General features: G+C 40.4%; 1 protein-coding gene across 1 annotated transcript in view; it reads left to right on the top strand.

The window, feature by feature from the left end:
* Positions 1-14,898, top strand: part of CNKSR3 (CNKSR family member 3) — a 55,005-nt gene that overhangs the window by 20,686 nt on the left and 19,421 nt on the right. The window contains exon 2 of the mRNA XM_058019995.1: positions 8,424-8,587. Coding sequence (XP_057875978.1) covers positions 8,424-8,587 — 164 coding nt within the window. The remainder of the gene's footprint in view (positions 1-8,423; positions 8,588-14,898) is intronic.

A 14,898-nucleotide genomic window follows, 5' to 3' on the forward strand; every position in this document is an offset into this window, starting at 1 on the left:
CTTTTCTGTAACATTGCATTTCTATTTTGCCTTTAATTTGAAGTCTCAAAGCTATGTCATAATATGAACCCCCCTATGGAAAATGTTAGAAATAAGTTTCTCTTTCTCCACCCCAATTTTTTCATGAATTACCTGAAAAAGAGCTATTAAAAAAGAAAGAAAAGTCAACTCTACTTTGAATTTTAGTTGAAATTTTGAAATTAAATACCATTAACTTCTCAACTATTACAGAGCTGCCTTTATCACTGCTTATTGTGCTACCATTTCTCCATGTCAAATCTCTTTGGAGTTCTGATGCAAATTCACTCATTGTCAATCAAAGCTGCAATTTATAAATTAATTCACTCTAGCAATTTTCCATTTGCTGTTAATATCTCAATCTAGATTACTAAACCCATGAGAGCAGCTGTGTGATTCACTGTGATCTATTTCCTAGTATTACTAGGGTAAATTTTTGGCTGTATTTTTTTAAACCAGTCTGAAAAAGATTTGGATCTATCTTTGGCTTAAATTGACATCACAGTTCAGTATTATTATGTAGCTTTTTCTTCTTCCTCTCTACCTCCCCAACTCCAATTACTCTATACAGAGTTTTGCCTTTTTGGGAAAATCTTGTGTCACTCTTACAGAAAATGTTAAAACCAAGAGTAGCTTTCACAAGTGAAGAGAGACAGTTTTCTCAAGTCTTAGAATAGGAGCTCACCCTTGCTGTGAGAATGGTGAGGCACTGGAACAGGAAGATGGGTGCCCCATCCCTGGAAATGTGCAGTGCCAGGTTGGATGGGACTTTGAGCCATCCGTGACCAGTGGAAGATGTCCCTGCCCGTACTGGGGGGCTGTGGAGAGAATGATGTGCAAATTGATCATCTTTAAGGTCCCTTCCAACCCAAACAGTTCTATGGTTCTAAAAGTAATTAAAAGGGAAGCTGCCATCTATGTTTTGGTGCTGTGTATGGCACAGCTGTGATAGTCCTGTGTTCTGTGCTGCCTAGCTAAGTGTCCTGTCACGAATGTTTGCCAAAAAGGAGTAAATTAAGCAATATAAGAGGAAAGATGACACACTGTGTTTCCTCGTGCATTTCCCATTCCTCAAGCCTTAAACCATCTCTGTTTGCGTCTGTCAGGATCAGACTTGGCTTCTGTGGCACTTTCTTTCATGAACCTCTTCACCTTTCCCTGAATCTGTGTATGGATGTTGAGCATTCATTGCATACTGCTGTGTGAAGGAAGAGTCACTCCTTTATGACTCGTTTGGACCTGTTATATGCTTGCTTCACTCTGATTCCTGTGTTGGAAGAGATGATGAGCAATCTCTGTTCTTTCTGGCCACTTCTGGCTTTCCAGGCCTTTATCATGTCCTTCTCCCCAAAGTATTTTCTTCTGTAAAACTTGTCTGTTTAGTTTCCTGAAAATATTTTTTGAGGAAAATTTGAGTTAATTTTTCTGGCTTTTGTAGAGAGAAGTCTTGCCTTCTGAAACTTCTGGAGTATTGGAAGGGTTCGAGCTAATTTGACTCTTTCTGAACATACTTTATGATTGTCAAGTGTTAAAGCTTAGAATTGTCCTCAGATTTACTGTCTGGACCAAGGCAATAGGCACTGCCAGAATGGCTGCAGTCAGTGGCTTTGTAGGGAGCACTGATAAAAAGTGTAGAATAACACAAGGGCTGTCAGTCTGAGATTGTATCTATACTGAGCAACTAAAGGTTAAACATAGTCTCTGTTTCCCTTCTGGTCAGGATAGCTTACAACCCAAATTTACCCACGAGTTCTTTTATTACAAGGCAAAGCTTTCAGTTTTGTGCTAAAAAAAATAAATAAAAAGCTAAGGGATTTATGGATGGATTTGAATGGAATGAATGGATTTATTTTGAGGTAACATGAATGCATGAGTATGGAGCCTGTTTTTCCAGGCTAAATATATTAGTTGAAAATACTGAAAATAGAAACATGTTGCAAAAGCCTTTCTGTAGAACTGTCAGTCAGGGGGGATTACAGAGGGGACAGTAAAGCACTCATTATCGAGGCTGGAGGCTTCACCGTTTCCCTCTGTCCTGCTGTGACCTTAGTGAGAGAGCTGCCCTTTGCATCCCCACTGGCAGGCAGGGCCCAGCAATTTGTCTGGGACCATCCCTGTGGATGGGGGAGACTGACAGGAAACTTCTGCCCAGTTCTGGCTGCTCTGGGCAGTGCCTGTGCTCAGCAAAGCTGTACCTGTGCCTGCTGGTGAGGCAGCACGTTGTGCCTGCTTCATCAGGATGCAGGTGCTCAGACAAAACCGTAGAAGAGTTGCTTACAATTGACTACATGAGGAGAGCTTACTTAATAAACAGTCTGGTTAGGCTGGAGACATTTTTCCGTGGTGCTAGTAAGAAGCTCTTGCTCTCTGATTTTGTATTGTTTTGTTTTTTAAGTGATTGATACCTCAGATGGTGTCAGTGTTATGACTGATTTTAAAATTACATGAGAGTAAAAAGTGGAATGAGGAAATTTTTTCACGCTTGTACTAGACAATAATACAAAGATCTCTTGAAGGCATTTTCTTGGAAAGCTAAGACCTTTGAGGTCTTTTCTGGCCCCTAAAAGTGGCTCACACTAGTTGATAACTAAACTTTTCAAAAACTTTTGGAAAGATTTACATGAAAACATTGATGGTAGCTAACAATCAGGCAGCGCATCCTCGGAAGTCAGTTCCTACCTAGGATCAAATTGTTAGTGAAATAAGTTTCTACTGACTGCTCTAGATTTAATTTTTTATCCTCCTTTAAAATAACCTTAAATTCCTCTGTTAAAGTTATCCCTGGTTCTGTTTGTGATACTGCAGGAGGAGAATGGCATCTGTGATGTTATTGTGTAAAACCTTCCCACTGTGTTCTATATTAAAGAAAACCATGTATTTATTTTCTTCTCCTTGAACTTTTCTTACTTCTTTTCACCCCGTATCTGTCCTACTGAGCTGCTTCAGCTTTCAGCTGCCTTGCAGACCCTTTTTCCTTATTTTCATTTGCCATCTCAGATGCTGGTTCATCTGCTTATGAATTAGTTATTTTCTCTTTCTAGTGTGCATTTGCTGCCTTGATTCCCTCCTGCTTTATCTTTGATTAATTTCTTCCAGTTCTGGAAATAGAGGAAATGATTTCTGATGGAGGAAGCTATCACAGTAGCTGTTATAAAATGATGTGGAACGTAAATGACAGTATAATGGCATGTACCATGGGATATGCCAAAGATTCTCATGCAACTGATTATCTTGCAAGGCTTGGGAGGGATGAAGTTGATGTGTGCAGGGAATCTTTAGGTACTAAAAGTGTCAATGATATAGACCCTGAAGATGAGACCAGAATAAGAGTGACTTTTTCAGGTGGGAGGGTCAGTTTAAAGCTGAAGAGGCCAAGATCACTTTGGCAGTCCTATCCTTACAGGCCATCCAAGGTCCCAGGGAGCCCCTTAATGGGATGAGGGTTGTAGTTGAACCTTGGTTCTGTGCTGAGATGCCAGGTGCTGCCTGCTTGTTAGAGTGGCCCAACAGAGGAGAGAACATGATCATAACAATGCTTTATTTCCTTGAGGCAGTGAGCAATGATCCCCATATTCCTGCTTGGTGAAGGAAAAACTTTTGTACTTGTGAATTCTTCCTCTTTTCAAGTGGCTTGAGCTCCTCCCGCTTCCTGCTGTCAACTTTTGGCCTTTTATGAGCTGTCCTGAGAATCTGTTCTTAAATGTGAGGAAATCAATCCCTGTCACATGCCGGCTTCCCCTCCCCTCCTCAGTCCCTTGCCCTGTCCATCTCCTCTTCCTTGCTCTCTGCCCCCCCTACCCTGCTGTGTGGGACAGTTGGCTGTGCTATCACAAGAAAAGAGATCACAGATACCACTGTCTGTTGGCTGTAGTATCACAAGAAAAGAGAGTGAGGGAGGAAAAAAGAGGTGGTAAGTCAGCTGTGCCTGTGATGGATTAGCTAATTGTGGCTTTATGGTAAGTAAATTGTTTTGTAGTGTCCAGCTCACGCTTTTTTAAGGACTTTGCTCACAAAACACACCTCTAGTTTTTGGGGAGTCAGGTATGCCACTGCTCCATGGCTGATATCTCTCAACTATAGAAATGTTAATTCTGTCTGAATAGAAAACCGATAGTTATGGCTGGGACCCAAGCCTCACCCTTAACTCCCTCCAAGTTGTCTCTTTCCTCCCCTCAATTCTTATACAAAATAACTTTCTTAATTGTGGAAACAGACTGAGATTGGTATCAGTGCAAATCCTTAAGTGTAAGCTCTGTCCTAATGTTTTTGCATGAATGCAAGGTATTGAATGTCTTCGGGGGTGCTTTTCTTGGTGGTTATTTTAGACAGAAAAGTCTAGACAGTTCTTAGGATCTATTGCACATCTCTACACCTGCCAAAATTTTGGAGGGAGTTTTGTTCAAATTACACTGCTGTTCATCAGAAAGTGCTATGTGAGTTGTGAAAACCTAACTGAATTTAGTCTGTTTCTTCCACTCTCCCTCCCCCAAATAATGTCTGCTACTAGTGTTCTAAAACTTGAATAATATTCTGCAATTGCTATTTTTATTTATACCTTTCCTCATCCTCTAACAATTACATAAACAGAAAGGACATTCTTTTGTGCACGGTTTTGTTGTATGTGCAATAATGTAAAGATTTCACACGTGATTGAGACAAATGCTTTTTAAACACATTTTGAGTTGAAAATTAATAGGTCAGTTTTGAGAAAGGCTCTTCAGTGGATAAATGAGATAAATATAGATACCTTTTTTCAATGTCAGTCTTAATTGTGTTTTTTTCAGAAATACAGAAAACTACTTTCTTGCTTGAACCTGCTAATATTGCACTGTTGAAAATTGCCGGGCATGTAAGAAAGTGTCTTTCTAAGTAGTGTAAGAATTTTTCCAAGTAATCTCTACTTGCTTTTTATTGTTTTTAATTCATCTAAGTTCTTCAGCAATATCCAGACATTGCAATTGACAGTAGCAAGTCTCCATAAGATTCTGAAGTTCATGGAAAAAAACACATGGAAAGAATATAAATGTGTGGAAGAAGGGAAAAATAATCAGTTCATTTAGACTACTGGTGACATGTGAATGCTGATTTTAAAACTTTGCTTAAATATTATTAAAATTTATTGAATTGGGTTATGAGTCCTTCCTCCCTTCTCCCTTCCCTCTTGGAAGTGTGGTTTGCGCATGATGTGTTTGATTCCCATGTGATGAGACATTTCATTCATACCATGGAAAATTAAACTGTAGGCTATAAAATGTGGTTGCAATCTCAATTAAATTGTTTAATATTTCCCCCTAGGTTTCTTTGTAAAAACAAAAGCAATTTTCCTAATGCTAGTAAGTTCATCTTAAACTATCTACCAGTACATGAGTAGTACATTAGTGGGTCTGTCTTCACTTCCTGCTTTGCATAGTTTTGGTCATTTAATACCAAATACCAGTTTTGGTCATTTAAATACCAGTCTAGCTGAGCATTTGTGCCATTGTGTTGGCTATTTTGAGTCAACGTTTGTGCAATTTTGTAATATCTTATTTTATATAGTCCTACAGTGTTTTTAAGGGCTCTTCATTACAAAAAAAATTTTAAAGTAGCCCTTCATTTTTTTAGTAGACCTTCAAGAATGGGCAAGCATGAGTTTAAAAAAGCACAGGCAAATGAAGACTCGTTGTATTTTTTGGAGAGGGTATATACATTTGAATCTCTATGATTTAGCATAAAATGAAATTCTGGAAAGGATAATAGACAAAATCCAAACTGCATGAAGAGCTTTAAAAATAAAGCTTTGACTGCGTGCTGAATGAAGTGTTTTATTTTAGGTGTTTGTGTAGTTTGTAATGGAAACTATGGCCTTACAAGAGCAAATGATGGGAAACAGTGGTCTGTGAGGCAGCAATAAAAATTGGGAATGCCAAATATGTGCACTGTATGTCATTCATGGTTGTGAATTTGTTTGAAAAAATAAATTGTTAAACAATGAAGGCCAGTTATTTTATTTTATTATTTTTCCTGGGAAAAGAGTTTGTATAGCCTAAGGAGGAATTTGGTGCCTGTGGGAAAGAGAACAGTGGGCTCAATTTTCAAAATTTGTGCAGCTTTGCCAAGACATATGGGAAGAAACAAGAGTGTACCCTGAACAACTGTAGCCCTGGGAGACTGCTAGACTTGCATGCAGGTTTTTCCATTCATAATTACACTTAAAATCAAGCTGTGTGCACTGGTAGCTCTGCACAGGGAGGAGTGGAGCTTGTTCAGCCAGATGTTGATTTACTCTCATAATTAATCTTGCCTGAGTCATGTGAAGGGGTGTCTGTCCTCATGCGCTTGGAAGGGTGAGAGGTGTGTGTTCAGTCGGGCTGTGCCTTTGGAGCCCATCCTCTGCTGTGCCTTTGGAGCCCATCCTCTGCTCCTCTGCTGTGCCTTTGGAGCCCCTCCTCTGCTGTGCTTTTGGAGCCCATTCTCTGCTGTGCCTTTGGAGCCCATCCTCTGAGTATCTGCTGTGCCTTTGGAGCCCATCCTCTGAGTATCTGCTGTGCCTTTGGAGCCCATCCTCTGAGTATCTGCTGTGCCTTTGGAGCCCATCCTCTGAGTATCTGCTGTGCCTTTGGAGCCCATCCTCTGAGTATCTGCTGTGCCTTTGGAGCCCATCCTCTGCACCTCTGCTGTGCCTTTGGAGCCTATCCTCTGCTGTGCCTTTGGAGCCCATCCTCTGCACATCTGCTGTGCCTTTGGAGCCCATCCTCTGAGTATCTGCTGTGCCTTTGGGAGCCCATCCTCTGCTGTGCCTTTGGGAGCCCATCCTCTGCACCTCTGCTGTGCCTTTGGAGCCCATCCTCTGAATATCTGCTGTGCCTTTGGAGCCCATCCTCTGAATATCTGCTGTGCCTTTGGAGCCCATCCTCTGCTGTGCCTTTGGAGCCCATCCTCTGCACATCTGCTGTGCCTTTGGAGCCCATCCTCTGCACATCTGCTGTGCACAGGCACTGTGGGGAAGCAGTGCCTGCTCCTGCCGCTGTTTGGGCGTCAATTTGTTTCATGTGACTCCTCAAACCCCCTTTGTGATTTGAGTCAAGTGTTTTCTTGGTGGTAGAGTGTGCTGGGAGTGCTTGTTTTCCAGGCTGCTGCTGCAGCTCCACGAGTGGAGCTGAGTGCTGGTGCTTTGGCTCTTGTTTCTCTGTAGTTCAGGATGCTGTTCGTGTTTCTCATCTGCTGCGTTTGATATCCTGTCCATCTCAATGGTTTCCTTTTGAACCGGAGTTGTGCATAAACATCCTTTATTCAAGTAAAGGTTCAACCTTTTTTTAAAAAGGAATGGTAAAACAATGTAGCTGTATTGGACAAAACAAAGAAGACGTCAAATGTGTTATTTGAATTTTTGCTCATGTCAACTGTTTTCAGTGAGTGTGGTTTATTCCTGTGAAACAGACCTAATTGGGTCTGTTCCTTTTGCTCCAGCCAAAATATTGAAGGGGAACAGAGTTACAAGAGCACTGAAACATTTAAAAAATAACACAGCCATCCAAATTCTCCCCCAGATTGTTGCTGTTCACAGGCTCTTAAACAACAGAGGAAATAAGGAAAATATACAAGGAAACAGGATTAACACGTGAAGCTTAGAGTAAAATGATATAAAAACCAGAAACACTTTCTGTAATCACTTGGAAAAACCTACTGTAGAGAACAGGATCATAGAATCATTGCTTAAAATGAGGATTTTGGGGATATTGCTGGGACAAAATAGTCTAAACTGTTTTAAAAATACTTCTAGATAGAAAAATGATTTAGATTTCTTATTGGTGTGTGTTGTTGATCCTCAGAAAGGGGAAGCAATGGCTCCTTCAGGAAGCTGAAGGCTCTTATAAATCAAGGTAATAATGAGACTTGAGCCAAACATCCTTTTGATTGCTTTGCCTCTGTGGTTTATTTTATTTTTTTTTTTTTGGTCATTTTCCTTCTCATCAGTTTCTGCTTTTGTTTCTTTGCTTGTTTAACAGGCATTGGGCAAGATCCTTCTTCTTGCCTTGCCCTGGATGGGTTTTTTTTTTTGGACGGTTGTTATTTTTTTGTTGTTGCTCTGGATGCCCCTCAGGGTTTGGGTTACCCTGATGTGTATGTCCCTTGGTCACTTTGCCTGTGCAGACAACAAAGCACATTTTTACTGGCTGAGCTTGATCCACAAGGAGCAGGCAGGCGGTGCCTTGACTTAGGTGACCCAAAGATCCCCATAACTTATGTGCTCTATTTCTGTGCTCCTGTGGCACAACCTCAGCCACTGCAAGTTTCATTCATAATTTTGCATTGTATATTATATGAACTTTAAATTTCTGCCTTTTTCTAGATTTTTTTTTTTTTGGGAGGGGTTTGTTTGTTTGTTTCTAATGTCCCCTTGTCTCTCTTTTGTGTTTTGGCAGGCCTGGATGATTGCCTGCAGCAGTATGTCCATAAATTTGAACGGGAGAAGATAAATGGTGAGCAGCTGTTACAGATTTCTCACCAGGACCTTGAAGACTTGGGGATCTCACGCATTGGACACCAGGAGCTGGTTCTAGAGGCTGTGGATCTCCTGTGTGCACTGGTTAGTTACATTGTGAGCAGATATACAAAGAATTTCTTAAAGGGCTTTTTTTGGTGAATAACCAAAGCAAGATGGGTAAAACCAAAATACATTTGTCTCTTGCTTTCTGTTACATGTCACAATAAAATAAAAAAGTAAGAATTCATTTAATTCTTGCAAGTTTTGTATTAATAGCTCTCTAACTTTTTCCTGATAAGAGACAACTTCAGTTCATTTGCTTGCACTTTCAAAAGAAGTTGTCTGAGTGACGATGTTAGATCTTGTAGCTCCTGTTAGTGAACAGTTTGTCTTAGAAGACAGAAAAGAAACTTGAAATTACAGGTGCTAGAAGTTCCTCACATCAGTTGAAATAGGTCTAGGGTAATTCTGTGGCAAACCTAGGAAGTGAAGAAAAATTAATTCTTGAGATGAGGGATGTTTTGCCAGCTCAGTTACAGTTTAGCTGAACTCTTCACTGGATTCAGAACTTAAGCTGTTCTTTTGTCCTACTCCTGATATATAACTGCAGATACTTTGAAAACAAACATGCTCTGAGAAGCATAAATATATTTTGGATTGTTTTACTTGTGCAGGCTTTATTCAAAAGCCATATTCTGGTCACAGCCTTGAAGGCCTGTTTGATGTAGTGCAGTGTAATGAGCACCAGAGGTGTATATATAATTACATGAGGGAGGAGGGTGGGAAAGCCTGCCTGATGATTCCTTGGCCAGCAATGGCCTGTCTTCCCTACATTAGGCAAGGTTTGGAGCAGCCTGCATATGCTTCTTAAAATGGAGAGTGTTTATTGTCTCTGTGATGTGTGCTTTATTTGCTGCAGAGAGGTGCTACAGGGAGTGTTCCTACTCCACTACCTGGAGCAAACTGTACTGAAAGAAGCATATTTAATGCAATCTCTTCAAACAATCTAAAATGTTTCTCAAAAAAGTTACTCTTATACTTTAAAGAGTGTTTTATTTCCTTTAGGTATTTGAGCTACCAAAAAATTTTAACATTAACTTGAAAACCTAATAGAAGAATGTAGCTGGACTGAAAAACAGCTTGTGGTGTGGGAAGGAACTTGTTGGGCAAGTGTGGGAGTCTGGTGAGTTAGTAAATGTAGTGTGGGCTGTATATGGTCCTGACTGAAGTCATCTACGTGGTAGTCCCCAAAGGCACTTTTTTATTCTCTTAAAAATGTTAGAATAAAGTGAACAAAGCTGGACAGCTGCCAGAACCTAAAGCTGTGTTTTATCTCTTACAATTTCCTTCTAATTTCCTTTGTAGACAAAAGTTTTGACCTCAGACCCATTTCTGGAAATCCTTTGTGAAATGCAGCTCAAGTTAATGCATTAGACAGATATTGCATATAACAGCTGAAGTGTACTTGTTCCCTTTTTAAGAGGTGAAGGAAGAATTCCTGTGTTTTCAGTATGCCCTTTCCCACCTTCTGATGCCTGTTCCCTTGGGTTTTTGGAGCTGCATAGAATCACCACTGATTTTGTTTCCAAGGGGTACTTGGAATGCTAGTGGCAACTAAATTTTTTTATTGTTTCTTCCTTTTGTGCAAGTGAGAGGTTTCCTGATTCCACCTGCATTAGTTCTTTGAAAGTGGGAATGTTTATTGTTTAGTGGATGTTTTGGACATATGCTGACACTTCCTCAACTTTGGAGCCTTGTAAGCAAAGGAACTACTTTTTTTCTTTTTTTAATACTTTTTTTCTTTTTTGTGGCTCCCTTTTTGACCCCACTGCCTCCCCCCACTAAGCTGTCAGCTTACACTGTGGTGATGTAGCATTGGCTGGGCCAGCCTGCTGTCACTCTTTGCAAGGTTGTCATTCTTGGTGGAGAAAGGCTGAGAGGGGTTTTGGTGCTTTCCCAGTCCTGGAGCTCCCAAGAAGAATTTTCCCTTTTACCTAGTTTTGCCTTGGCAGTTCCCCAGCTAAGTTTCCTTCAGATCAATGCTTTGGTTCCCTCACACCACAAGAACACTTGTGGCTCTGCAGGCAGTGAGGAAGCTCTCTTCTCTCTTTGGAACCTCTTTCTCCTGCACTATCTCTTTTCAAGCATTCACCATAGAGACGTTTGTTCCAGCCTCTGTAGATCAGTCGCTAAATAGAGTGTGAACATAGTCCTTGCCTTCAGAGAGGACACCAAATGCACCTGATTTTTTAATTCAGTTTTTCTAGGGACTGAGTACTATTTGGCATCACTGAGCTAAAAATGTGTCTGGAAGTTTCTGGTGTGAAAAGGAAATAATTGGATCTTGCTCTGCTGCTCTGGTGGTGAGGCAGTGTTCCCTCATGTCCTCATGGCAGTGGCTGCTTATGCAGCATCTTGAAGAGCCAGCAGGAGAGTGCAGACTGGAATACAACATTTCTGTTGGTCTTGAATTGGTCTAATAGAGTTTTCTGAACAGGTGTTGGAGACTTATTTGAGGAATTTAGAGGATATATCAAAGGACCTGAATTCCCCTGAAGAGGGGAAAAAATCATCAACTTGAGTATTTCAACTTTTTGTTGACAGTACTGCTTGGTGGGGGGAGGGAAAGGGATGGAAGAAAGATCATGTTTCTTTGTTGATTGAAGTATTTGGGGGAGAAGGGAACAAACATACATAACTGCTTTTCAAACCACAAAAGCAGGGACAGAAAACAAGCTTTTGAGGGCTTAATGAATATAAAACAATGTAAGCAAGAAACTATGCAAATATTTTCACTTGTAATGTGTTCTTTGGATTTGATTTCTGAATCTTTGCCTACACTGTATGATGGGAGAGTTTGGAAACAAAAATGCACTGGATTTTTCTTGAGGTTAGAATAAAAAGATACTAGTTATATACAATTTAAAAAAAACACCCCAAACTCTGAAAAACCCATTAACCAAAAAAGGACATAGTTGTGCCTTTCATAATTTTACTGGTGGTAATGTTCTGCCAGCATGTTTGCAGCATAACAAAATATAACATCATAACATGAAAAAAAAAAGCATTTGTGAACACTTACCCTTTGGGTCCTAATCATGTAAAAATCATCCTAATCATATCTATGCACTGCCACATAAGATTTTAGTTTTTTTAGATGCTTCAAATTTTTTGTTGTTTATTAGGAAGTTTACTACTCCAGAGGATTCTTTAGAATGCATTTTTGGTAGAAAGAAAAGAGCAAGAATGGGTGACTGTGACAGTACCTTGTGTTAATTCTTTATATAGCCTGCAGTGAGTTGGGTCAGCATCTGAGCAAGCATTTGGATTGGTTTTATTCACTTTTTTTCCCAGAGCAGATTTTCAGTTCAGTCAGCCGGTCTGTCTAACTCATCACATTGCAGCATGTGACCCTGGCTGTGAAAGGGAAGAGGATGCTGTCCCTGGGCAGTAGCAGAGCTCTTCATCAGCCCAATTCAGCTCTGACACGACTGCTCTGCTCTTTTGACTTCAGTTAGCCACGTTTGGTTTTTTGTTTTGTTTTTTTTTTATCTTTTTGTTTGTTGGCTGCCTGACCTTGAGCCATTATTTGGTCAGATTACTTTTTCGCATTAAATGAGATGGAGTTTAGAAAGGAGTGAACTCTCTCCTGCACGTGTGGGTGCTGCCTCTCCTCCAGCCCTGCATGTGGCTCCCCAGGTTAATGAGTAATAGCCTGGGAATGTTTGACATCAGGTGCTCTTGACCGCTGGCTTCAGCCTGTGTTTAGGTCAAAACAACTTTCATGTTTAAAATCAGGAGTACTAGTAAAGTGCAACCTTCTTTTTTTTTGGTTCATGAGCAACATCTAACAATTACTTAAGCAACCAAAACCTTTTGGTTGCTTAAGTAATGATTTGTTAACTCTTGTAGCCTTAATCCTGTGGAAATATTTCAAGAAAAGCTTGCTAAGCTTTGCACTTTGACTGTGTATCACTGTGAAGGTTGTTTGGTGTGCTGCCACAATATCAGCATTCCTATCTGTCGTGGACTGGGGCTACAGTTCTATGACAAGTTCAATTAATCCAAGTCAGCTGCTGTCTCCACCCCCTCCTGTCCTCTGATTAGTGATCCTTTGTGCTTGCACTCACCTGACCCTGAAGTGAGCTACTTCAGGGAGCTAAACCAAGGGATTAGATTTCTTTGTATTGTTTAGATCCCCAAGCCAACCCTCCCAACAGACTGGACATTGCAAGTGAAGGAGAAAGAATAGTTGGTGATGTGAGAGCTGGTCAAGAGAGTTTCAGCTTGGATAAAGGCATTGCTGTACCCGGTGAAGGGGCAAAATGCTTTTTGTATATTAAAGCAGAAAGTGAGGGGACTGGTGGAGCAAAGGTGGCTTGGGTTGGGATGACTCCTGTTTCTGAGGTAGTTCATCCACTAGGGCTGATCCACAGTTGTCCAGTTTGGGACTGGTACTCAAGAGCTGCATACCCTGTGTTGTGCTGGGTGGGTGTGGTGCTCGGTCAGGACCTTTCCTGAAGCACAAACTGCTGGTTTAGCAGTGGAGGTGCACTCTGTAGAGCCCTTGGGGGAAACTGTAGGAGGGAACTTCTTAGAGCAGTGACTTGGAGCTTGGCTGTGATGGGCTCTTGAGAATCTTTTGGAGACACCAGTTGCAGTTATCAGCTGGAGCCCCTGCATCCCTAGAGGCTGCACATGTGTTGCTGAAGTCACCCTCAAAACTGAGAACAACTTGACAGAATTATTGAAAATCTACCTGAACTGGAAGAGTCACGCCAGACTCACCTGTGGTATAAATAAGGTGAAAGGTGTGATAAGGGGTATGTGAATGTTTTAAGGCCAAGCCCAAAAGCTTACCTGGTACATTAACAACACATATCCTCTTAAATGCTGGTGCCACCTCTAATCTCAAGTACCCACAGGTGCTTGGCTGAGTTTCTGCATCTGAATGACAGAAAGAAAGATCTGGAGATACTTAATTACATGAAAACTCTCAAGTTCTGATCAGGGTGAGTGGGTTGTACCTCTGCACAGAAAAAGTATTTTCTGTTTTCTGTCCCTTTATGAAAGCAGAGGATCAGCATCCTCTAGTTCCCCTCTGTAAGGGCAGGGTTTCTGATATGTGGCTACTTTCTTGTCATTATAGGGACTTGCCCCACATCCAGACCTGTTTGTGAAAAAGTATTCCCTCAACAATAGACTAATATTCAATCTTCTAAGAGAAGGATAAAACTAACTGCAAGAAATGCATCAAAATAATGCTCTTGGGGTGCTGGGGTTTTTGTGTGTGTTTTTTGGTGTTGTTTTTTCTTTTTTTTTTCTTTTCTGTTAAAATTAAAAGGTGATAAGTTCACACATCACAGTGTGCAAGTACTTTAAAGTTGTTTAGTAATCCAGATCTTTCCCTTTCTGTAATCCTGGAAAATTTAAGGATATCCTTTGCTGTTGCAACAGTGGCATTTTTTAAAATTGGACATATCCTTTCAACCCTTACTCCTGGCTGCACATTAAGGGTATTTCCTTGCCAAGAGCCCTGAGGTGGAGGAGGGAGGCACTTGTGTAACTCAAACCCACTGGGATCTTATCCATAGGAGGCAGTAGGATTTTAAAGGTAGCTGTGTAGCTGACACCTCTCCATACACTGGAGACATGTGTTTCTTTGGGTCAAAGATTCTTACATTTTGTAAATTACTTAATCTGAAATGTTCCAGCCTGCTTTAGAGATGCTTCACTCTGGACGCAATGGAGCTACAAGCCAGCAACTAGGATTTAAATGTAATTAAAATTTGCCTTAGTTGGTTTAAGTTTTTGAGTAGGAAAGTAGGAGTATAGAATATATCTGACTGAACTATGGAAGTTGGAGTTAGGTTGCAAGAATCTGCAGCAGCAAAAGAAAAGTGAAGAGCAGGACTCTCTTGTATTTTTGTGTGTTTGTTTTGTTCTGGTGGGAGTGGTTCTTTTGTTGTTGTTTGGCACTCTTTTGTTTTTGGGTTTTTTTCTCAAGGAAAGTAGGAATTTGAGTCTCTAAAGTTGAAGTTGTAGGCAAGGCTCTCAGATCTTTGTTTTGTAAATGAATGAAAAATTTGATGCCTAAAAATGGGTTTAATTACCATGTACGATGTTAACACTCTCCTCAAACTTGCAAATAATTGCCCTGTTGTAGTCAAGGAGCACAGTTACTGAAAACTGGTGATTCAAATATTTATTTAAGCTTTTGATTGCAAAACTGCATTTGCTTCCTGTTGATGTTTTAATCTCTTACCAGATTTAACTTATCTTTAGTTGTGAATAAAATGTTACTTCAGTGTTTATTTACCACATGATAGAAAATGTTTTAAGAAAAACAAAATGCTTGCTTTTCTTTAACACAAAGAAAAACAACACATTTAACAAGTAAATGATATCTATTA

Source organism: Melospiza georgiana, chromosome 3, assembly GCF_028018845.1.
Source record: "Melospiza georgiana isolate bMelGeo1 chromosome 3, bMelGeo1.pri, whole genome shotgun sequence".
NCBI lineage: Eukaryota > Metazoa > Chordata > Aves > Passeriformes > Passerellidae > Melospiza > Melospiza georgiana.